Source organism: Gorilla gorilla, chromosome 19, assembly GCF_029281585.2.
Source record: "Gorilla gorilla gorilla isolate KB3781 chromosome 19, NHGRI_mGorGor1-v2.1_pri, whole genome shotgun sequence".
In the NCBI taxonomy this organism is placed as follows: Eukaryota; Metazoa; Chordata; class Mammalia; order Primates; family Hominidae; genus Gorilla; species Gorilla gorilla.
Genome location: NC_073243.2, coordinates 25,798,358 through 25,822,604, shown reverse-complemented (window position 1 = coordinate 25,822,604; position 24,247 = coordinate 25,798,358). Strand labels below are relative to the sequence as shown.

The window sequence follows — 24,247 nt, the reverse complement described above, 5'->3', positions numbered from 1 at the left end:
CCAAGCCCTAAAGGTTGCAAAGTCCAGACTGAATAATACTAAGTTCATTCCATTTTACTTTACTTATCATTTACAAATATGTAAGAAAACAGTATTAAATGTCTACAATTTCTTTTGTAGACCGAGAGAATCAGTCAATCCTGATCACGTAAGTAGATTTTATGCTTTCTTTACATGGCTGTGATAGCTGCTAGGTTTGAGACCACATCTGATTGAGTTTTGATTTGACAGTGGAGAATCTGGTGCAGGGAAGACTGTGAACACCAAGCGTGTCATCCAGTACTTTGCAACAATTGCAGTTACCGGGGAGAAGAAGAAGGAAGAAATTACTTCTGGCAAAATACAGGTGAGTCTGATTGTCACAGTCAGAATCCAGACTCTGTCGGGACTCTCAGGTAGGAAATTCCCAAGCCCCAGATGCAAGGACTGCTCTTGCCTTTGCAGGGGACTCTGGAAGATCAAATCATCAGTGCCAACCCCCTACTGGAGGCCTTTGGCAACGCCAAGACCGTGAGGAATGACAACTCCTCTCGCTTTGTAAGTCTCTTGGACACGCTAATAGATGCTGTTCACTGGTCAAAATTTATGAGATGTTTGTAATTACATTCTCTGAATCTTTTTCATTCCCATTCTATTACATCATTGTTCTTTCCTTTTCCTCTGAGCGTGTAATAACATGGATCAAAGCCCCATCTTGAAGGATATATGGCCTTTTTCCTGAGTTCTTTCTTATCTGTCATGATCTACACTTACTCACAATTTTAAAAATTTTATTTTTAATTTACAAATAATAATTGTACTTACAAAATACAATGTGATGTTTTGATATATGTTATGTGTATATTATGGAATGATTAACATGCTAATTAACATATCCATTACTTCACATACTTAATAAATATTTACAATTTTTAAATGAAAGATAAAACTCTTCTACTTATAAAATAGGAGATACACCTTTTTCTACCTGATACAAATACTCTCTGAATTGATTTAATATTAAAGTACCAGCATCAAATGTTTGGAATTTCTCAAAGATTTAATATTATATAAAAACAAGGTAGTAATATTAGCTTTTATTTCAAGGGTAAATTCATCAGAATCCACTTTGGCACTACTGGAAAACTGGCATCTGCTGATATTGAAACATGTAAGTGTTCAGATATCTTTAAAATCATTTCTGATTCAAATGACCTAAAAAACTGACCAAAAATCAAATTCGCATGTCACATGAATTTTTACAATTTTCTTATTTGTTATTTGTTTCCTTCCAGATCTGCTAGAGAAGTCTAGAGTTGTTTTCCAGCTTAAGGCTGAGAGAAGTTATCATATTTTTTACCAGATTACATCAAATAAGAAACCAGAACTTATTGGTAAGAAATGTCATAATTCTTTTCCAGAATTACTGCATCAGTACCTATCAATGCACAGTCCAACCTAGTATTCTATGACTGAATTTTGTCAAGTTTATGTGCCTTTTTATTTTTTAAATAGCTTTGTGAGTTTGGTAAAAATTTATATGTGCTCATTAGAAAAATTCAAAGGAAATCAAAAGGAAAACTGAAAATAACATCTCTAATTCCTACTACTATGAAATAACCACCATGAACACTTGGATGAATATCTCTCTAGTCATTTTCTGTATACATATCTCTACATATAGATACATACATACAATTTTCATAACTGAAATCATGGTTACCTGCTCTCCTGTAATCTACTTTTTTACTGAGCAATTATGTATCATAGCTTTTTCCATGTCACTAAATATAGCTCCACATCATTATTTCCAATGGTTGCATAGTGTTCTATTCTAGAAATAAGCACAATTTACTTAACCATACCCTCTTTACAGATAGATTATTTCCAATTCTGGATTGTATATAATCAACACTATAGTGATACAACTTTTCCCATTATGTGATTATCCTCTTTGGATTACAATAGTTTTGTTTGTTTGTTTGTTTGTTTGTTTGTTTGTTGAGATGGAGTCTCACTTTGTCACCCAGGCCAGAGTGCAATGGCGAAATCTCAGCTCACAGCTACCTCCACCTCCCAGGTTCAAGCGATTCTCCCTGCCCCAGCCTCCCAAGTAGCTGGGATTACAGGCATGCGCCACCATGCCTGGCTAATATTTGTGTTTTAGTAGAGATGGGGTTTCACCATGTTGTCCAGGCTGGTCTCGAACTCCTGACCTCAGGTGATCTGCCCACCTTGGCCTCTCAAAGTGATGGGATTATGGGCAAGAGACACTGTGCCCGGCCATTTTTTTTTAATAAGGATTTATAAGAGCACCATGACATCAACTTCAAGGTGTTTGCGATGGTGCCTAATATCCTTTAAACGCCTCTCCAGTGCCCATCAGTCATCAACCAAGCATCATGTGATATCGGGGGAACCCACCCCCAATAATTCAATGTTATTTCACATAGGTTCTTTTCTATTTCCTAAGTGCTGGCTGGTCTGAGAAATAAAGGGGAAGAGTACAAAAGAGAGAAATTTTAAAGCTGGGTATCTGGGGGAGACATCATATGTCGGCAGATTCTGTGATGCCCCCCAAGCCACAAAACCAGCAAGTTTTTATTAGTGATTTTCAAAGGGGAGGGAGTGTACGAATAGGGTGTGGGTCACAGAGATCACATGCTTCACAAGGTAATAAAATATTACAAGGCAAATGGAGGCAGGGCGAGATCACAGGATCGGGGTGAAATTAAAATTGCTAATAAAGTTTTGGGCACCCATTGTCAGTGATAACATCTTATCACGAGGCAGGGTTTGAGAGCAGACAACCGGTCTGATTAAAATTTACTAGGCGGGATTTCCTCGTCCTAATAGGCCTGGGAGCGCTAAAGGAGACCAGACTTATTTCAACCCTTATCTACAACTGTGAAAGACAACATTCCCAGAGCAGCCATTTTAGAGACCTCCCCCTAGGAACGCATACTCTTTCTCAGGGCTGTTCCTTGCTGAGAAAAAGAATTCAGTGATATTTCTTCTATTTGCTTTTGAAAGAGAGAAATATGGCTGTGTTCCACCCGGCTCTCAGGCAGCCAGACCTAATGGTTATCTCCCTTGTTCCCTGAACACCGCTGTTATCCTGTTCTTTTTTCAAGGTGCCCAGATTTCATATTGTTTAAACACACATGCTTTACGAACAATTTGTGCAGTTAACGCAGTCATCACAGGGTCCTGAGGCAACATTCATCCTCAGTTTATGAAGATGACAGGATTAAGAGATTAAAGTAAAGACAGGCATAGGAAATCACAAGAGTATTGATTGGGGAAGTGATAAATGTCCATGAAATCGTCATAATTTATGTTCAGAGAATGCAGTAAAGACAGGCGTAAGAAATTATAAAAGTATTAATTTGGGGAACTAATAAATGTCCATGAAATCTTCACAACTTATGTTCTTCCACCATGGCTTCAGCCGGTCCCTCTGTTTGGGGTCCCTGAGTTCCCACAACAATATAGTGCCTCACAATTTGTCTAGAAAGCTCTTGTTTTAATGAAGAAGATAATTATGCTTATCTTTGTTCTGTTTCCTGTACTTAGAAATGCTTCTGATTACCACGAACCCATATGATTACCCATTTGTCAGTCAAGGGGAGATCAGTGTGGCCAGCATCGATGATCAGGAAGAACTGATGGCCACAGATGTAAGTAGAACACAAGAAAATTGGAATTATTATGGTGGGTCAGAGTAATGGTGATCCAGATAAATATTCAGTGTCTAGTAGAAATGGCAAAGGAAGATTCCAGGATGCAAATGGACATGCCCCTTGGAGTCAAATGAAAAGAGTATGATGTGCCCCTATAGCATTTTACTTACCCCTTACATTCTTCTAAAGATCTATCATTTCTGAAAATTTCTAAACTATTTTTTTTTTTGCAATTGACTTGCATTAGATTCCTACCATCTCTCAAAATAACAAGTTCCTTAGATTTACTATCTTTGTTCTCTGTTCTAAGTTCCCGTTTTGAATCTTCAGAGGGTATGCACCTATAATTCTAATGCTCTGTGCTGGCCTTTGGTTGACCAACTCTCTATATACCCAATCTAAGGGGTTCCTTGTCTCCCATTAGCACTGGTAGTTTCCTCAGGCCAGCAATGGGAATGTGCAGTATTAACAGTAAGCGTGTGGATCACAACCTAACAGCTATCCTATTGGTTATATTGACAGAGTGCTATTGATATTTTGGGCTTTACTAATGAAGAAAAGGTCTCCATTTACAAGCTCACGGGGGCTGTGATGCATTATGGGAACCTAAAATTTAAGCAAAAGCAGCGTGAGGAGCAAGCAGAGCCAGATGGCACAGAAGGTATCAACTAAGTCACTCCCATGATTTTGCATTTGTTTGAAAATCACATTCTTAACTTGTTACCCAGGAATTTTCCTAGGGAAGGTAAATTCACTTTTAAGAATTAAGTTTTAAAGTATCTGTATACCTAAATAATGTGCAATGGGAAACGTAAGCACTAGGTAGGTGTTTCCTATAATTATTGAAGTTCTTCAGGGCAAACTACCCCACAATCAAAAACTTGAACTTAATGAACAAATGGGTAAGGATACTCAGAAAGAGATATTTGAAACACTGCACAAAATACTTGCAGTTTAAAAAATATTTTTAAGGAAGTGGGTTTCTTTGGGCCACAATAACATTGCTCTACTCTTTCTTCTTTTTAGTTGCTGACAAGGCGGCCTACCTCCAGAGTCTGAACTCTGCAGATCTGCTCAAAGCTCTCTGCTACCCCAGGGTCAAGGTCGGCAATGAGTATGTCACCAAAGGCCAGACTGTAGAACAGGTAGGTGCATAATTCAAATTAACTGCCAGGGATGAAAGCATTTTCACAGGCCTCTAATAACTTCGAGAGTTATAATTTTGTCTTTTAAGGTGACCAACGCAGTAGGTGCTCTGGCCAAAGCCGTCTACGAGAAGATGTTCCTGTGGATGGTCGCCCGCATCAACCAGCAGCTGGACACCAAGCAGCCCAGGCAGTACTTCATCGGGGTCTTGGACATTGCTGGTTTTGAGATTTTTGATGTGAGTTTGTAGCTGGTTGGTGAGAGGATTTTACAGTAAGGCAATGGAAATATCTATATGAAGGAATTAGTGAAGACTACGACCTTTTCTTACCACTGTCAAAATTATTTTAAGCCTTAAAAGAGAGTAACTGGGCAGTTATTGTAGTACCAATTCCACTTCTATAAAAAACAACAATGCACTTAATAAGGACTCCCCAACTTGTTATTGATACAAAGGGAGTTCTGAATTAGCTTAGTACAGTGGGATTGAAGGTCTATTTTAAGAAATACTTAGAGACAATAAGAGCTGAGAAACGTTAACAATTTAGAGTCAGCAGTAACAAATGCAATTAGCTTTTAAGACTCATTAGTATGATATCATGAAATAAAAATTCATATTTGATTACGAAATATATTTTTCTTGATTATAGTTTTCAAGAAGTTTAATTGTTTTTTTCTAATTATACAAGCAAAACTTAGGGCATTGCAGAGGATATAGAAGGTCCCAAGGAAAAAGATTCCACATAATTCTACTATTTATATATAATGTTAACATTTTGGTGATTTTTTTTTTTTTTTTTTTGAGACGGAGTCTCACTCTGTTGCCCAGGCTGGAGTGCAGCGGCATGATCTCGGCTCACTGCAAGCTCCACCTCCTGGGTTCACGCCATTCTCCTGCCTCAGCCTCCTGAATAGCTGGGACTACAGGTGCCTGCCACCACACCCGGCTAATGTTTTTGTATTTTTTTTAGTAGAGACGAGGTTTCACCGTGTTAGCCAGAATGGTCTCGATCTTCTGACCTTGTGATCCACCCACCTCGGCCTCTCAAAGTGCTGTTTGGGGAATTTTTAAAAATACAAATGTATATTGTCATACTTTATATAATACTTGGTATCTTGATCTTTTTTTTTTTCATTTCACATTAAAGAATAACAGGGGTGGCAAATTATTGTTCACTTGCCATGCTGACCATGTGATTGCCACGCAAGATAGACTCCTCCCAGCCAGCTTCTCATGGGTTGCAAGTTGGCTCCTAAATGAGTCAACAGAAAACTGTAAACCTTCTGGAAAATGTAGAAGATAGTGGGAATAAACACAGGATGATTAAGTAGGTACTCAGGAAAATACCTGAATAAACTTAAGCAAATGCAGGAAAAGAATATCATAATGGTAGGATTTTCTACAAAATGACAGCAGAAAAATAGTAGCTTCCACATGCCCTCAAACCTTCCATACTTTTCACCTTTTATTTCAAAGTCTCTTTAACCCAGTGATTTTAACATCTGTAATATAAAGGCTCTTGGACACATATTTTTAAAATGGAAAAGTTCTGTATTTTAAAAAATACTCAATTTGCTTAAGAGAGAAGTAAACATATCTATTTATTTAGTTCAACAGCCTGGAGCAGCTGTGCATCAACTTCACCAATGAGAAACTGCAACAGTTTTTCAACCACCACATGTTCGTGCTGGAGCAGGAGGAGTACAAGAAGGAAGGCATCGAGTGGACGTTCATCGACTTCGGGATGGACCTGGCTGCCTGCATCGAGCTCATCGAGAAGGTTGGTTTTGCATTTCTGAAACCATATTTTGCGGCAACTATATTATTCACTGCTTTTTATTTTAATTCTATAGACAGAAAAAAAAATAGAAGTACAATTTTGTGTTGTGGTCTGCTTTTTAGCCTATGGGCATCTTCTCCATCCTGGAAGAGGAGTGCATGTTCCCTAAGGCAACAGACACCTCCTTCAAGAACAAGCTGTATGACCAGCACCTGGGCAAGTCTGCCAACTTCCAGAAGCCCAAGGTGGTCAAAGGCAAGGCCGAGGCCCATTTCTCTCTGATTCACTATGCTGGTGTTGTGGACTACAACATTACTGGCTGGCTGGAGAAGAACAAGGACCCCCTGAATGAGACCGTGGTTGGACTGTACCAGAAGTCTGCAATGAAAACTCTAGCTCACCTCTTCTCTGGGACTCAAACTGCTGAAGGAGGTAATGCTCAAATGTTAATAATACTCTCTAGGTATTACAAAATGTGATGTTAAATTGAAGCTAGTGATCTCTTAGGTCTGGCAGAAGGGTTGCAGACCAAGCCCCTAGTTCCTCCAAGTATTGAATAGATAGGCAGCCTTGTAATTACACATTTGCGGCTCACTCCACTACTGACAGGAGCCCTATTGCAGAGTCAGAGAGGATTATCAGGCTCTCGACCAATGAAAAGCCTCAGCTTCTATGATTCTCTCCTACTTCTTCCTCCACATCTGCAGGATATATAGAGTATCTGAGGGTATAAATCTTAGGCAACAGAGTGACAAACTTCCACCTCTCAGTACTAGCTTCTATTGATGATTTTTGAAGTTAGCTCCTCACATGTCCTAATATTAGGGAATCCCTCTCTATACGGTCAGGTGAATATCCCTGGCCCCATTTCCCACTGGAGAAAGAATCACAGATAAGTGGCTGCAAACTTAGTTGAAAAATAAGATTCATTCAGGCTCAATCAGAGAGGCCAGCTGGGTAGAAAAAAGGCTCCACTCGATGAACACAGAAATCAGCAAATACGCAAGAAGTAGCCCTGCCAATTCAAAACTGCATTTCTTTTCTTCCTTTTTCTTCAGAGGGAGCTGGTGGAGGGGCCAAGAAAGGTGGTAAGAAGAAGGGCTCTTCTTTCCAGACAGTGTCTGCCCTTTTCAGAGTAAGGAAGAAATTGTTTTTGACATTCTCCAATTACTTTGGGATTTTTTTTTAACATGGGTCTGTTTTTCTGAACTTCTATTTTTGTTCTAAGGATATATTTATCTATTCATATACTAATGTCACATTACATTTATTAAAATTACTTTGTAATATGCTTTGACATCTCGCTGGGCAAAATTCCCCTCGTCTTTTCTTTTTTAAAATTTATTTTTTATTTCAATAGGTTTTGGGGAACAGGTGGTGTTGGGTTACATGCATAAGTTCTTTAGTGGTGATTTCTGAGATTTTGGTGCACCCATTACCAGAGCAGTGTACACTGTACCCAATGCATAAAATTTGCTTTTAAAAGTACAAGATCATTCCATGAGTAGTTTAGAAAAGGACTGATAGTAACTAGTGACTCTGTTGATCTAACTTTGGAAAGAAGGGATTTAAATTACTCAGAAATTATTAGTTCACTTTTCATGCTAAGTCAAATAATGAGAAATATTTTATAGAAAATCTTATAGACCATAATACTCTGCCATTCATAATCTAGCTGAGCCATGAAAAAGAGCAATGACATGAACTCAGAGAGACTAAAAGACATCAGTATGGCTAATGAACTCATGAATTCTAGCAGCAAATCTGCAGTGCAGCTAATATGGTATCCTTGCTCTTAATTGAGTCAATTTTCAATTATAATTGGTAGGATTATGCCCCTGTAGATAATCTCTATCCCCTAAAAATTGATAGAGCTGGAAAAGAGGAGCTGTATTATAAGGAAAACGTCCAAATGTGGTGCAGGCTTCCATTTCCTTATTGGAGAACTATGGAATTTAGTAGAAGAAAGAGCGATCATCTCGCATGGGAAGCCAATGGCCTTGTAAATGTATGTGTATGGCCAGGGACCAGGGTAGAAAGGATGGTGTTGGCATAAACTGAAAAGAAGCACATGCCAGGGTGCTTTCCTTGTTCTGTGTGTAACTCTCGGAAACTCAAGTGCAGAAAGATCTATTGAGGAGGAAAAAGCATCTCAGAAGAAGCATTCAAAGTGTTGCCTTATATGAACTCAGTCCATACTGGTCATTCAACTCAGCTATAGATATTGATTTTATAGACACCAATGACTGCTCATATCCATGTCTAGAGCCTAAAATGACAGGATTTTTCCTGATTTTACAGGAGAATTTGAACAAGCTGATGACCAACCTCAGGAGTACCCATCCTCACTTTGTGAGGTGTATCATCCCCAATGAGACAAAAACTCCTGGTAAGAAATTCTATAATTAAAGTGCAAAGGATGACTGCCACACCTCCTTTTCAACAGCTCTGCAGTGAAATAAATATGCATTTTTAGGTGCCATGGAGCATGAGCTTGTCCTGCACCAGCTGAGGTGTAACGGTGTGCTGGAAGGCATCCGCATCTGTAGGAAAGGATTTCCAAGCAGAATCCTTTATGCAGACTTCAAACAGAGGTCAGTTTCTCCTGATTATGGTGTATTCTGAAGTTTAATATGAACAAGTTTAATGCAAGCAAAACAATTTAGTGAAACATATGCCTCTACTTGTTAGTTTTGTCACAAAAAGAAGTAAAAAAATTACAAGTCTCAAGTCTCGAACACTTTTGTTTTGAGACAAAGTCTTGCTCTGTCACCCAGGCTGGAGTGCAATGGCGTGATCTCAGCTCACTGCAACCTCTGCCTCCTGGGTTCAAGCGATTCTCCTGCCTCAGCCTCCCAAGTAGCTGGGACTACAGGCATATGCCACCACGCCCAGCTAATTTTTGCATTTTTAGTACAGATGGGGTTTCACCATGTTGGCCAGGCTAGTCTCAAACTCCTGACCTCAGGTCATCCGCCAGCCTCGGCCTCCAAAAGTTTTGGGATTACAGGCATGAGCCACCATGCCCAGCCTCAAATACTTTTAAAATATAAATATACAACATTTTAAGCACCTTGTGGAATTTTCATTGGATTTATCAGGCACTTAGCTTAGCTCATAGATGTACACGTTAACTCCAATAATAATTAAGAACGACCTTTTTGAGTGCTTAATATGTTTAGATTATCTTGTTTAATCCTCGCAAAAACACAGTAGAGGTAGGTACTATTAAGACTTCACTTTATAGATGAATAAGCTGAGGCTCAGGGAAATTAAGGTACTTGCCCAAAGTCACAGTTATTAAGTGGTTGAGTTAGAAACTCTTCCATACAAACATAGCTATTCATTTTCTCTCATTTCCTTTGGTATCATCTATGTTCGCCTTTTTCTCCCACATATTAGACTCCCAGGGTTTCCTGGAGGCAGAGGGAACATGTCACAATGACTGTTCCTCAGGTCCCTTTTCTCCTCTCTAGAATAAGCCCATCTTGAGAATCAAAGAAAAGGCAGAGGTGGGGAAGGACTGGGTAGCAGCTGCTAGGAGCTGATCTCTCCCAGGTCTGGGTCAGGTGGCACTGACAGAGGATTCCAGGGCTCAAGATCCAAAGCATGTCTAAGTTTGATTTTAGGTGATTAGGATAGTTCTGAATACCTAAAGTGTACTGTCTACCAAATTCTTCAATGAAAAGTAGCTCTCTTGGATTCAGGGCCTTAAAAAGCAAATGCATCTAGTAAAGATAACAGATTACATTTTATTGGTTAGGCACACCATAATGTGTGCCTTTCTTAAGGCAGAACCCTTTTCTAAGAACAGGGTCTGATGAGACAGAAAGGAAAGTTGCAACTGCGAGGGAAAGGCAAATGGAATAAAAATTGGTTGCCAAAGCGTTGACCATTCAAATAAACAATGTTCTCCTTGTGAACAAAGAATAATATTTTTTTAAAGCTCTGCTTTAAAAAATGAATCATTTAATGTTTAGCTAGTATTTGTGTCATCAGTAAACTAGTTGTTAAAAGCTATATGTACTTCAACAGATACAAGGTATTAAATGCAAGTGCAATCCCTGAAGGGCAATTCATTGATAGCAAGAAGGCCTCTGAGAAGCTCCTTGCATCCATCGACATTGACCACACCCAGTATAAATTTGGGCACACCAAGGTAATTTTCTGTAAATCCTACCTGATGCTATTCCTGTCCCTTTGAACTTTATTAAAGCTTGTGATCTGCAACTCTTTCCATTCACAGGTCTTTTTCAAAGCTGGTCTTCTGGGGCTCCTAGAGGAGATGCGAGATGACAAGCTGGCCCAGCTGATTACCCGAACCCAGGCCAGGTGCAGAGGGTTCTTGGCAAGAGTGGAGTACCAGAGGATGGTGGAGAGAAGGTATAAAAAATATGTTTATTCACATATTCCATCTTCAAAAACATATTTGAAATGGCTTACAGTTAAGACTCAGCTTATGATAAGGACACTAAAGAAGAAATGAATAAGAGTCCTATAATGAAGTGGGAATATACATGTACCAGAAAACTTAAGGAAGGAACCATCACCATCTGATTGTATGGGTAAAAACTTGAGAAGTTAGGTAAGAAGTGTGTACTTCTTATCTAATAAGATAAAATACACCAGTGAGTAAGCAGAAGCAAACTTTTGCCCTAGCACCTGTTTCTGATATGAATTTATTGGACAGATCATTAGATAAGGGACATTGACCTGCAAAACAGACAGTATACTCAAGAGTGGTTTTACACAGGCTGTAGAGACAACTTTTTCCCTCTGATCATTTATATTATCAAACTATCATGATTTAAAATATTAGGGGCCATTTATCTGTGAAATACTTTTTGCAGTAAGTTAACACAATGCATCAGGGAATGTAGCTATTTGGTGATCTAATTTGATGCAAGGACAGAGTTCAAAGACTATAGAGCCAGGTATCTCAAAGTACAGGATGTATGTGATCAGGACCATTTCTCCATGTTGAGAAAGGCATTTTACATTGCCACCTATACATCTACACATATACATATGTGTATGCAGATATATAAATAATTTACATGAAGAAAATTTTATTTTTACCACTTGTAATTATGCTAATATTTTCAACTATATTCCATTTCATTAAAAATAATAAATTTTGGTCATGATCCACGATATATATATATTTGGGTAATTGTCTATATATGGGGTAATTAGCTGTAAAAATCATTTAGATGAAAACAAAAGTGGTATTAGAGAATAGAATACAAAATTCACACAACATTAACATATAAAGCCAGAGATTTTCTAAGAAATTCTGAGTTTTTAATATCTCATGCCCCATATACCCCTAAAGAGCTGTGTTCCCCCTTCACTGCCCTTAGTGGTGTTTTACTAGCAATGTTTGAGAAGCACTGACATACAGCAAGGCTTCTCAAAGGGTGCTCATTGGACTTGCAACATCAGCATTTCTTGCAAACTTGTTAAAAGTGCCAATTTTCAGGCTCCACCCTAGATCTTCTGAATCTGAATCTGAATCTATGGAGGTGAGGTTCAGGAGTCAGTATTTTAACAAGCCCTTCAGGTGATTCTTATGCATGCCAAAGTTTGAGAAGCAGTGATGTAGAGAAATGAGTGACCTTAGCAAGACCTTGACCATCATCCCGAAATAGAATTTTTTTCATCTGCGTGTTTGAAAGCAGAGTAGGAACAAGGTGAAGCAGAACGTCCAACTCTCACTGTCAAGGTTTCATCCCATTGCATCAACCACACAATACTAATTTGCATCAATTAAATTTCAGGGAGGCCATCTTCTGTATCCAGTACAATATCAGATCCTTCATGAATGTCAAGCACTGGCCCTGGATGAAACTCTTCTTCAAGATCAAGCCTCTGCTGAAGAGTGCAGAAACTGAGAAGGAGATGGCCACCATGAAGGAAGAATTTCAGAAAATTAAAGACGAACTTGCCAAGTCAGAGGCAAAAAGGAAGGAACTGGAAGAAAAGATGGTGACGCTGTTGAAAGAAAAAAATGACTTGCAGCTCCAAGTTCAGGCTGTGAGTTGGAATATCACCCTTGGTATCACTAACCAGGATGCAGGGGCTAGAACTTTGGCCATTGTGGGCCATGAGTTGGGTAATCGCAAGGGAGACACTCATTGGAAGGAAAAGGTTAAAACACTCCAATGGCACAAAAAGGTCTAAACATTCCTCCATTGCCCAATAACCCTCAACAAACCAGCACCAGGGCAGTGAGGTAGAAATATCCCTCATTTTCCATTGTACACAATTTCATCAAACTACAAGATTTTTGACTTATTTTCTCTTTAAATACAGTCCATAAAAATGATTTTAATATGACACAATCCCAAATAAAATATGAAGGGGAGGATAGCATGGAGAGAGTAATATTTTTCTGAAACTTCCTTGAACTTCTAGATGTCCACGGGTCTTAAATTATAATAGGAACAGCTGACACATGACAGCACTCTCATCAAATTTTACTGAATTATCATGTGATATTGATCTCAAAAACTCAGACTCCCTCTTTCTAACCTGTCTCCACAGTCAGTGTCCCATCATGTCACACCCACATTGCTGCATCAGCACCAAAGTTGCTCAGCCTACTTCCCAATTGTCTCTTCTTCCATCCAGCCTGCTCACTGCCCTCTCCTGAACCAATCATTTTAGAACTGCTTCCATCAACTTCAGACTATAATTTATAAGACTATGTTTTATTTGGAGTGAATTGAATTGGTCTACTTATCATAAAGTCATATTTTTTTCTGTTAAGACTGGTCTCTCTGTCAACGTTGAGCAGTGTAATAACTCCGAGCAGTGTAATAACTCCTTCTAGATTACAGAAGGAAAAAGCCCTCCAAATCTACCCTGTATTCTCTTCTGTTATCCCCAGAGATTTATGCAGAATCTGTACTAAACCACTGTATTCATTACACAGTTATATACAGCACCCTGCATTCCTTAATGTAGTCAAAGGCTGATATGGAGGATTACTGATGAGTATATATTCCAGTGTCTCCTTCATTTCCTGCCTGCCCTGACCCCCTTAATTGGAAACAGCAGGTTGCCAGGAATTTCTTGATTACTTTATGTTTCAACTTGAATTTAGTACATCATAATCAGGAGCATCCTCCAGTACTACAAAAAAAAAAAAATAAGTAGCAGCTGTATCTTGAATTTGTCCTGCTAGAATGCTTCCCCACAACCCTCCTGCTCCTCTCCACAATAAGTTGATTTCTGCAAAAGCAAATCCTACCCCTCTCTCAAGGCCCAAATCAAATAGCAATTCTTTCATGAAACCATCTCTGATCCAACTTCTCTGATCTGTTATGTCACTAATTGCTTTCTACATTAATGGTAGCTTTTGGGAAATAGGTTTTCTAATCTACTGTAGAATACATTCTTTTAGGGGAACAAAACGACAACTGGTACATTTTGGCTTACCCACATGTGGAAAATGTACACAGTAGGGTGGTTCATGAAACAAAAATTTGTGAAGGAGTAAACAAATGAATATAGGAAATTCAAAAGATCAAATGCAGAAACATACACTCTTATCCGTTGTGAAGTATTTCATTCTTTCTTCCCAATTTTGATCTTGTTTCCAACTTAAGGAAGCTGAAGGCTTGGCTGATGCAGAGGAAAGGTGTGACCAGCTAATCAAAACCAAAATCCAGCTAGAGGCCAAAATCAAAGAGGTGACTGAGAGAGCTGAGGATGAGGAAGAGATCAATGCTGAGCTGACAGCCAAGAAGAGGAAACTGGAGGATGAATGTTCAGAACTCAAGAAAGACATTGATGACCTTGAGCTGACACTGGCCAAGGTTGAGAAGGAGAAACATGCCACAGAAAACAAGGTATCAATCATATTCTACAGTACTGTATAGAGGTTCTGCCACCCAACAAAGGTGCTTTATAGCAACTAAGCTGCTTTCTTCACCTTTGTAGGTGAAAAACCTCACAGAAGAGATGGCAGGTCTGGATGAAACCATTGCTAAGCTGACCAAGGAGAAGAAGGCTCTCCAGGAGGCCCACCAGCAGACCCTGGATGACCTGCAGGCAGAGGAGGACAAAGTCAACACCCTGACCAAAGCTAAAATCAAACTTGAACAACAAGTGGATGATGTAAGTCTCGTATCATCAAGGACATTCTTTTCTTCTAAAGGAAGATAAGCATTCCTTCTGATTCAACATTATTTATATTTAGCTCGAAGGGTCCTTGGAGCAAGAAAAGAAACTTCGCATGGACCTAGAAAGGGCTAAGAGGAAACTTGAGGGTGACTTGAAGTTGGCCCAAGAATCCATAATGGACATTGAAAATGAGAAACAGCAACTTGATGAAAAGCTCAAAAAGTAAGTAAGAAAGAATTGCTTATGGATTTGCTTCCAACATTAGATACGGACTAAATTGTTGTCCTTTGCTACTTTTCTAAAAGGAAAGAGTTTGAAATCAGCAATCTGCAAAGCAAGATTGAAGATGAACAGGCACTTGGCATTCAATTGCAGAAGAAAATTAAAGAATTGCAAGTAAGTACATGATTTTCATCAGTCTGGCTCGGAGGCAGTTATGACACAAAGAAGCTGAGTTTGTATTTTCCACCATTCCCAGGCCCGCATTGAGGAGCTGGAGGAGGAAATCGAGGCAGAGCGGGCCTCCCGGGCCAAAGCAGAGAAGCAGCGCTCTGACCTCTCCCGGGAGCTGGAGGAGATCAGCGAGAGGCTGGAAGAAGCCGGTGGGGCCACTTCAGCCCAGATTGAGATGAACAAGAAGCGGGAGGCTGAGTTCCAGAAAATGCGCAGGGACCTGGAGGAGGCCACCCTACAGCATGAAGCCACAGCGGCCACCCTGAGGAAGAAGCATGCAGATAGTGTGGCCGAGCTTGGGGAGCAGATTGACAACCTGCAGCGAGTGAAGCAGAAGCTGGAGAAGGAGAAGAGTGAGATGAAGATGGAGATTGATGACCTTGCTAGTAATGTAGAAACGGTCTCCAAAGCCAAGGTACTACAAATTCTGGGAAATTGTTATTGAAAATAATGCATTATGGACACATCATAGTTTGCACAGGGCACTTTTTACACATTAAGTCATTTGTTACCTGCAGTAATTCAGGGAAGTAAGCACAAAAAATCAGCATTTTTTATTATTTCAGCTTAACAAATAAAGGATCAGAAATTCAAAGAGGCCAAGCACTTTGACCCATCATGCCATTAATAAACGACAAAACCAGCTTTTGAACATAAGCCATCTGTGTTCTCCAAGTCTCCAGTTATAGAACAAAGGTCTCCAATTATTTCAAGGAAATTGAAATAAGGAAAGTTTCATCATACATAAAGGCAATGAAGTATTTTAGAACATGCTTTTAGAAAATGTACACTATACAATTCTAACAAAATATTAAAATTAGAATATAACCTTAACATTTTCATATTAATATTGAACAGAGCTTCATGATTAGCTTTCATAAAATATAAGAAAAATCAGCCAGGCGTGGTGGCGCGCACCTATAGTCCCAGCTATTCAGGAGGCTGAGGCAAGAGAATTGCTTGAACCCGGGAGGCGGAGGTTGCAGTGAGTCGAGATCATGCCACTGCACTCCAGCCTGGGGACAGAGCAAGACTCTGTCTCAAAAAAAAAAAAAAAAAGAAAGAAAAATTTTTATGCATTACATTACATATAAGATAATTTGGTTTATTTTCTATATTAAGATAAATATTGTATTTTTTATTTTGGGGAGAAGTTACAGCAACTGCAAAGGTGATTATTATTCGCTTAAAAGGTCTCTGTTTTCTTCTTTTACTTTTTCTTCTATAGGGAAACCTAGAGAAAATGTGCCGGACTCTAGAGGACCAACTGAGTGAACTGAAATCAAAGGAAGAGGAGCAGCAGCGGCTGATCAATGACCTGACTGCGCAGAGGGGGCGCCTGCAGACTGAATCCGGTAACTCTCCCCTATTCTGTGCAGCTTCAGGGTGGAGAGGATGTGATTAAGAACAATGGACTGATTTGGTGATGTGGGAGCCTAATAAAACAGCTGAGAACATGTCTGATTCACTGAACAGCTCAGACACCTGACCTATGTGCAAGGTCATCTTGGGACAATGCTGGAGATAAAGGTTTCAATAGGACAAAATCAAGCTCTGTTCCAGAATGGCCTTGAGTATTTGCTCATTGTGAGGATGCTGGGATTAGCGGTTAATCCAGCATGAGTTCAGGGCTTCTCTTTCAGGCCAAGTTTCTCTTTATTTATATGAGGGCCAACTGACTTCCAGAATGGGGCAATGAATATCCCAGTCTCTCAAAAGTCCTATGGAATGGGGACTCTGTAGAATTAGACATTTTAGCTTACTCATTTGACAGTCCTCACCAGATTTTGCACAATATCATATAATTCTGAAAGAATTAGTTATGGAAAGGACAAAAGGAATTTAAGCTGTATTTATTCATTCCGATTGATCTGAAAGTTTCACCATAAAAACTGAAAACCTGCATTGAGCATGAAGATATCAGTATAGAATTCAACCATCTGAGCACTCAGTTTGGGAAAATAAGAGTCAAAATTTCTTTCTAACATGGGCTTGCAGAATCTTGTTTTTCACTTAAAAAATGGTGCCATTTCTTTTGTCCATCAGGTGAGTTTTCACGCCAGCTTGATGAAAAGGAAGCTCTGGTGTCTCAGTTATCAAGAGGCAAACAAGCCTTTACTCAACAGATTGAAGAATTAAAGAGGCAACTTGAAGAGGAGATAAAAGTAATTATGATTCTAAGACTGATTTTTTCCCTCATGAGCTGATTCTACATGGAGCCTGTTATACCAGCTTTCAAAAGGTTTTGAAAGTTAAGAGTTAAATATTTAAATATCCAGTAAAATGAAGGTGTAACTGCCTCCATAGGCCAAGAATGCCCTGGCGCATGCCCTGCAGTCTTCCCGCCACGACTGTGACCTGCTGCGGGAACAGTATGAGGAGGAGCAGGAATCCAAGGCCGAGCTGCAGAGGGCACTGTCCAAGGCCAACACCGAGGTTGCCCAGTGGAGGACCAAATACGAGACGGACGCCATCCAGCGCACAGAGGAGCTGGAGGAGGCCAAGTATGTGCACAGATATGAGAGAATGAGCAGAAAACTTTGCATATTGAATCAGAAAGACATGACCTTTGAAGATTCAGTGAATTAGTCCACAAATGCTCATTAATCTGCTTTTATGTGCCAGTCACAATCAGGCCCTGAGAATAAGACATGAATAAATCAAATATGGTCCCTGCCTTACGATCCTAAAATCTAGTTAAGAAAACAAAGAAGAGCAAATAATTACACTGATAATTAGGGGCCTCATTGCTGTTTGTCAAGCACAATGAGCTCATCGCTGCATCAGGGGCTTGTACCTGCTGTTCTCTCTGTCTGAAATACCCTCTCCACAGACTTCCCTTTGGCTCTCTGACTTCTTTTAGCTCTTGACTCAAATATCTCTTCATGGAGGCCTTCACTGAATATCTAGAGTAGTTGCCCACCATTTACTCTATTTTATTTTGCTTCATTGCACTTGTATCTGTAAGGTATTATTACGGATGTTCTGATTTACTTATTGTTTACCTCTCTCACTTGTTTGTGGTCTTCATGAAGCAGAGATCTTTTTTGTCTTGGTCACTGCTGCGTCGCCAGTGTCTGGTTCATAAAAGGGGCTCATCAATATTTGTTGAAAGAATGAAAGGTGGCTGGGCAGCATTAATGTGAAGTTTCTAATACTCTTCATCGTGTGTGGTAATAGCTCATAATTCATACTATGGTTCACTTCTCTCTGAAAACATGTATAATATTCAAGGAAGAAGTTGGCCCAGCGGCTGCAGGCGGCTGAGGAACATGTAGAAGCTGTGAACGCCAAATGTGCTTCCCTCGAAAAGACGAAGCAGCGGCTGCAGAATGAGGTCGAGGACCTCATGCTTGACGTGGAGAGGACAAATGCCGCCTGTGCTGCCCTTGACAAAAAGCAAAGGAACTTCGATAAGGTAATTCCTCCAGCATCTTCTGCTCTTTACTCTACTCTTTTGTCTTTGCAGCAGGTAACAGGTCTTGGTTTTTCAGATCCTGGCAGAATGGAAACAGAAATGTGAGGAAACGCATGCTGAGCTTGAGGCCTCCCAGAAGGAGGCCCGTTCCCTTGGCACTGAGCTGTTCAAGATAAAGAATGCCTACGAGGAATCTTTGGATCAGCTAGAAACCCTGAAGCGAGAGAACAAAAACTTACAGCGTGAGTCCCTATCATATTCAATAATATTCATAACTTGGAAGAATCTCTCCCTTACGTCACATGTTTAACCAAATCCCTACCTGTCTTTTACTCAAACAACAGAGGAGATTTCTGACCTCACGGAGCAGATTGCAGAAGGAGGGAAACGTATCCATGAACTGGAGAAAATAAAGAAACAAGTGGAACAAGAAAAGTGTGAACTTCAGGCTGCTTTAGAAGAAGCAGAGGTACATGTAAAATTGTGCATTATAAAAAATTTGGAAAATAATTAGGTACATCTGCACAGAGTGAATAAAAAGACACATGGCACAAAATTATTGCTGTGCAGAAAAACTTCATAAAGCTTTTGGTTCCTTGCTAATGTCACCTCTTGCTGTCATTAAGGCATCTCTTGAACATGAAGAGGGAAAGATCCTGCGCATCCAGCTTGAGTTGAACCAAGTCAAGTCTGAGGTTGATAGGAAAATTGCTGAAAAAGATGAGGAAATTGACCAGATGAAGAGAAACCACATTAGAATCGTGGAGTCCATGCAGAGCACGCTGGATGCTGAGATCAGGAGCAGGAATGATGCCATTAGGCTCAAGAAGAAGATGGAGGGAGACCTCAATGAAATGGAAATCCAGCTGAACCATGCCAACCGCATGGCTGCTGAGGCCCTGAGGAACTACAGGAACACCCAAGGCATCCTCAAGGTAAATATGTCCAAGAGATGGTCCCAGGACTATTGGGGTGCCTGCAACCCTGAGAACATGATGTCTCAATGATGGTTTGTTTCACAGGATACCCAGATCCACCTGGATGATGCTCTCCGGAGCCAGGAGGACCTGAAGGAGCAGCTGGCCATGGTGGAGCGCAGAGCCAACCTGCTGCAGGCTGAGATCGAGGAGCTGCGGGCCACTCTGGAACAGACAGAGAGGAGCAGGAAAATCGCAGAACAGGAGCTCCTGGATGCCAGTGAGCGTGTTCAGCTCCTGCACACCCAGGTGGGAGTCAGCACAAAGAACTCTCCTTAGTAAATTTTATATGTCCCAGAATAGATAAGCCTGAGTTTTCATAAGACAGCTAGACCTAATATGTCTATCAAATTTTCTTTTCAAATAATACAGAATAGTAATTCTGCATTATTGAGAAAGCTTTCACTGTTTTGCTTTGAAAAACTATTGTTGATTTGCTTCATATAATATTCTAAGGCTGCCCGCATATTCTATTGTGTTAATATCTTTATTGGCCCTCATTATCAGTATTCACATTTCATTCTGGAGAAATGGAATGTTATGAGAAAGTCCATTATACTTTTATCCCTGTGAATGGTCTATTGGTAAATGATAATTATAAAATTATAGAGCTACTTGGTCTGCTTGTGACCTATACACTTGAAGATGCTGAATATTCTATAACATTTCTATTTTATTTAATCATATTACATAACACAATCCTTTAATTCTTTAATATTAAAAGGCATTTTTGACTTGCAAATTTTTATCTGAATTTTTTTCAAGAAGTGGTTACCAATAAATACTTTGGTAACACAATTTTTTAAATGTACAAATTCTTTTTAAACAGAACACCAGCCTGATCAACACCAAGAAGAAGCTGGAGACAGATATTTCCCAAATGCAAGGAGAGATGGAGGACATTCTCCAGGAAGCCCGCAATGCAGAAGAAAAGGCCAAGAAGGCCATCACTGATGTGAGTCCGAGTGGCAGGCACACTTGTCCACTGATTTAGCAGTAAGATTTCCTGACATCTATAACTTTCTTGGTTTTCTTGATTTATTTGTTATTTAGGCCGCCATGATGGCTGAGGAGCTGAAGAAGGAGCAGGACACCAGCGCCCACCTTGAGCGGATGAAGAAGAACATGGAGCAGACCGTGAAGGACCTGCAGCTCCGTCTGGATGAGGCTGAGCAGCTGGCCCTGAAGGGTGGGAAGAAGCAGATCCAGAAACTGGAGGCCAGGGTGGGTCTCCCAATATCTGTCTATTTCCATCTGCTTTCAGTGCCTTATTGGATCAAAGTTCTTAAGAGCCTACTTATTTGCAGGTACGGGAGCTGGAAGGAGAGGTTGAGAGTGAGCAAAAGCGTAATGCTGAGGCTGTCAAAGGTCTGCGCAAACATGAGAGGCGAGTGAAGGAACTCACTTACCAGGTACAGCCAGTAGTTTTTAGCGGCTAAGCACTGGTCGAAGTCTATGTGAAATACTCATATTCAATGATGCAATAGTCATGTGCTTTAGTAATTAAGGTCCTGGACTTTTTATAATCTTTCAGACGGAAGAAGATAGAAAGAATATTCTCAGGCTTCAAGATTTGGTAGATAAACTTCAGGCAAAAGTGAAATCTTATAAGAGACAAGCTGAGGAGGCTGTAAGTATTTTTAAGATTGAAGTCCTCAAATTAAGCTAATAAATAATTACTACCTCTTGTAGTAGTAAACAAGCTGTTTGCTTTATAGACTACTGCATGCGTATTTAACATTTGTTTTTGTACAATAATTATTGTGTATCATTTGTAATATCAGTAGCTTCATTTTAAAAGTAAACTTTCAATCCACCAAGAAACCTGAAAAAAATTAAAAGCAGAAATAATACAGGCCATATTCTCCGGCCACAGTATGACGGAGTTGTAAAGTGATGACAAAATATAAGCAAAAATTCTTGGGTACTTAAATATTAAAAAACCTAACTTTCTTAAATAACTCTTGGTTTAAAGTAAAAATAAAAACATAATTACTAAATAATTATTAATTATAAGTAAAATCACAAGGAAGATGCACCTTTTACAAACCTACAGAATGTAGTCAAAGCTGTGCTTGGAGGCTAATTCGTTGCTTTAAATGCTTTCATTATGAACCAAAAGTAAAAATAAACAGACAGTCCAATAAATAAATTATAAATAATAATAAAACAGTAGAAGTAAGAAGTACTGTTAAAAATAAAAGTAGAAATTGGTGAATTAGAGTATAATATTTTCTATTTGATAACTTCAGTAATATTTGTAACTTCTGGGGAATTAATAAAATAATGTATTATAACTAGTTTAATCAAGGAAAATAAGAGAGAAAATATAAACAACATTAGAAATGAGAAAGGGAATAAGCTATATACATAGAGGATTATTTTTTAATATAAAACACATCTATCAATAGAGTTGAAACCCTGAAAAAAATTGATGATTTTTCTAGGAGGATATAAATTACTAAGTTGGCTGAATTACTTCTGGAAATGGACCCAAGTCCAGATAGTTCTTTCAAAATTTCAAGGAACAGATAATCCCCCAGCTATGTAGCTGTTCAAGAGCATGGGAAAAGATGGAAAGCTGTCCAGTTCATTTTAAGAAGCTCACATAACCCTCATACCAAAGCCTGCCCAAGAGAGGACAGAGGGAGAAAAACTAAAGGCAATTTTACTCATAAAGACAGTTACAGCAAAGATAAATTACTAAGTAGTAAAAGTCTTACTTTTTTAAAGGAATTGTCTTCCAGTGATTAAATAAGGTTAATTCTTACAATGTAAAGATTACCTAATATTAGGTTATCTGTCAACAGAATCATTACATCCAATGCAGGAGGAAAAAAGTAACCATTTTGAAATGTGCCAGAATGATACATGACAAAATCCAATATTTATTTCAATTTTTAAAAACTTAATAAGTTCATTCTTAATATGATAAAAAAATCTAACTCAAGGGAAAATCATCATCTTATAGCAAGCATTAACAACTATGACTTTAATATTCTTGCCTTCCTCTCTAAGCTTATATTTTTCTTCTTATTCTACTTGTGGTACATATATTTTATGTGTTTTGGTTGCCAAAATAGGAATGTGAGATTATGTATGTGTGTGTGTGTGTGTGTGTGTGTGTGTGTATATATATATATGACATCAATAAACAAATCTTAAAATTAATTTCAAAGGTAATCCCTAGATGTTGCTTCTCCATAGATGCCAAGTCCTTTCTTCTATTAGGTCTAAAGAGTCTAGAAAGATGCAAGTATGAGTTCCTTACAATTCCATTTTTATTCTCAGGAGGAACAATCCAACACCAATCTAGCTAAATTCCGCAAGCTCCAGCATGAGCTGGAGGAGGCCGAGGAACGGGCTGACATTGCTGAGTCCCAGGTCAACAAACTGCGGGTGAAGAGCCGGGAGGTTCACACAAAAGTCATAAGTGAAGAGTGATCATGTCCTGATGCCATGGAATGACTGAAGACAGGCACAAAATGTGACATCTTTGGTCATTTCCCTCTGTAATTATTGTGTATTCTACCCTGTTGCAAAGGAAATAAAGCATAGGGTAGTTTGCAAACAATATCCTTAGACTGGTCTTGTCTTTTCTCTTTCCTGAAGCCATGTCAAAGTGTGAATAGTCACAGAGTTGTCAAACAATCACATTCAATTGGCGACTTTTTGGGGGGTCTACGGCAACACTTTAAGGCTGTAAAGATGTCACTTATCCAGAAAGACTGTTCTAATGAACAGAAATCTGGAAGTCTATTTTATTTCTTTCTAACCTTTCCTGATATCTGAGTACAGTAAAATCTTAGAAAGCTCCTGCTTCCCCTAACATGAACCTTTTTCAGGATAGTACTAGCTATATTCTCACATAGGGGATTCAAACTGAATTGTATCATTAATTCTCTTTGTTGAATAACTGTTATCAAGAATATAAATACAAAATATTCTTAATTAGCCCATGGATATTTACATTATCAATTCCAATGTACCATATGCCCACAGTAGGTGCACTGGGTAATGGGTTTGACATGACCTTGTTCTTCATGAAGCAAGTTGCAAAATTAAATTAAATATGACTCTTCTCCCTATGAAAACTACAGGGTGTCTATCAAATCTGGAGACATAGAGAATACTATTTTTACGTTATAATGTAGTATCCATGAGCTATTAGCTTATGTTTCCAATCTTTATGGTCTCCCGTATAATCATATAAAGAGCCAAAATAAATGACTAAAAGTGTCAAGAAAATATGATCTCAAAGTAGGTTATTCAAATCTATATTCAACACACATAATGATGGGTATGAGTTTGGTACAAAAAGTAGATATCATAGCAATCTGGACCACTCAGAGACGTTTTCCTAGAGGATCAAGATTTTTAAACTGGATGCAGCTGAGATGCATAGCCAAAAATATAACCTTCCTCGACAGAATAAAGGAAGAGCTAAATGGTAACTTCCCATCAAATAGAAAGCAAGAGTATCTTGGTCTAAATGACACTGTGTGAAAATGATGTAAATTAGACATGGTAGTTTAACAGGTAAGTTGGATTCACACTGTCGCACTGGCCTTAGAAAGGGTGTGGAATTGCTCTTCTCGCTGCATAAGCCCCTCTTTCACTTTGTTCCTGTATCACCTGGAATTGCTTAAGTGCTTTATAACGTGGCAGTAATAAACAAAA

At 39.1% G+C, this 24,247-nt stretch overlaps 1 protein-coding gene and 1 long non-coding RNA gene across 3 annotated transcripts in view; one reads left to right on the top strand and one right to left on the bottom strand.

Moving 5' to 3' along the window:
* MYH2 (myosin heavy chain 2) overlaps window positions 1-23,143 on the top strand; it is a 28,627-nt gene extending 5,484 nt beyond the window's left edge. For both annotated transcript variants that reach the window (XM_019013357.4, XM_019013358.3), the window contains exons 6-40: window positions 121-148; window positions 232-346; window positions 445-537; window positions 1,087-1,150; window positions 1,275-1,373; window positions 3,556-3,659; window positions 4,185-4,323; window positions 4,689-4,807; window positions 4,897-5,046; window positions 6,419-6,589; window positions 6,712-7,021; window positions 7,648-7,724; window positions 8,891-8,978; window positions 9,066-9,183; window positions 10,625-10,748; window positions 10,836-10,972; window positions 12,370-12,625; window positions 14,203-14,445; window positions 14,537-14,713; window positions 14,796-14,941; window positions 15,025-15,115; window positions 15,198-15,587; window positions 16,401-16,527; window positions 17,219-17,337; window positions 17,480-17,676; window positions 18,407-18,590; window positions 18,667-18,832; window positions 18,935-19,059; window positions 19,217-19,525; window positions 19,613-19,816; window positions 20,397-20,522; window positions 20,621-20,791; window positions 20,875-20,979; window positions 21,102-21,197; window positions 22,859-23,143. In XM_019013357.4, coding sequence (XP_018868902.2) covers window positions 121-148; window positions 232-346; window positions 445-537; window positions 1,087-1,150; window positions 1,275-1,373; window positions 3,556-3,659; window positions 4,185-4,323; window positions 4,689-4,807; window positions 4,897-5,046; window positions 6,419-6,589; window positions 6,712-7,021; window positions 7,648-7,724; window positions 8,891-8,978; window positions 9,066-9,183; window positions 10,625-10,748; window positions 10,836-10,972; window positions 12,370-12,625; window positions 14,203-14,445; window positions 14,537-14,713; window positions 14,796-14,941; window positions 15,025-15,115; window positions 15,198-15,587; window positions 16,401-16,527; window positions 17,219-17,337; window positions 17,480-17,676; window positions 18,407-18,590; window positions 18,667-18,832; window positions 18,935-19,059; window positions 19,217-19,525; window positions 19,613-19,816; window positions 20,397-20,522; window positions 20,621-20,791; window positions 20,875-20,979; window positions 21,102-21,197; window positions 22,859-23,011 — 5,321 coding nt within the window. In that variant the 3' untranslated portion in view covers window positions 23,012-23,143. The remainder of the gene's footprint in view (window positions 1-120; window positions 149-231; window positions 347-444; window positions 538-1,086; window positions 1,151-1,274; window positions 1,374-3,555; window positions 3,660-4,184; window positions 4,324-4,688; window positions 4,808-4,896; window positions 5,047-6,418; window positions 6,590-6,711; window positions 7,022-7,647; window positions 7,725-8,890; window positions 8,979-9,065; window positions 9,184-10,624; window positions 10,749-10,835; window positions 10,973-12,369; window positions 12,626-14,202; window positions 14,446-14,536; window positions 14,714-14,795; window positions 14,942-15,024; window positions 15,116-15,197; window positions 15,588-16,400; window positions 16,528-17,218; window positions 17,338-17,479; window positions 17,677-18,406; window positions 18,591-18,666; window positions 18,833-18,934; window positions 19,060-19,216; window positions 19,526-19,612; window positions 19,817-20,396; window positions 20,523-20,620; window positions 20,792-20,874; window positions 20,980-21,101; window positions 21,198-22,858) is intronic.
* On the bottom strand, window positions 6,392-18,453 carry LOC129527855 (uncharacterized). The gene is made up of 3 exons (XR_008672955.2): window positions 18,178-18,453; window positions 10,770-10,933; window positions 6,392-6,604 (listed from the first exon to the last, which is right to left on the bottom strand). It is a non-coding gene; the product is annotated as an uncharacterized lncRNA (long non-coding RNA).
* Window positions 23,144-24,247: the final 1,104 nt, after the last annotated feature.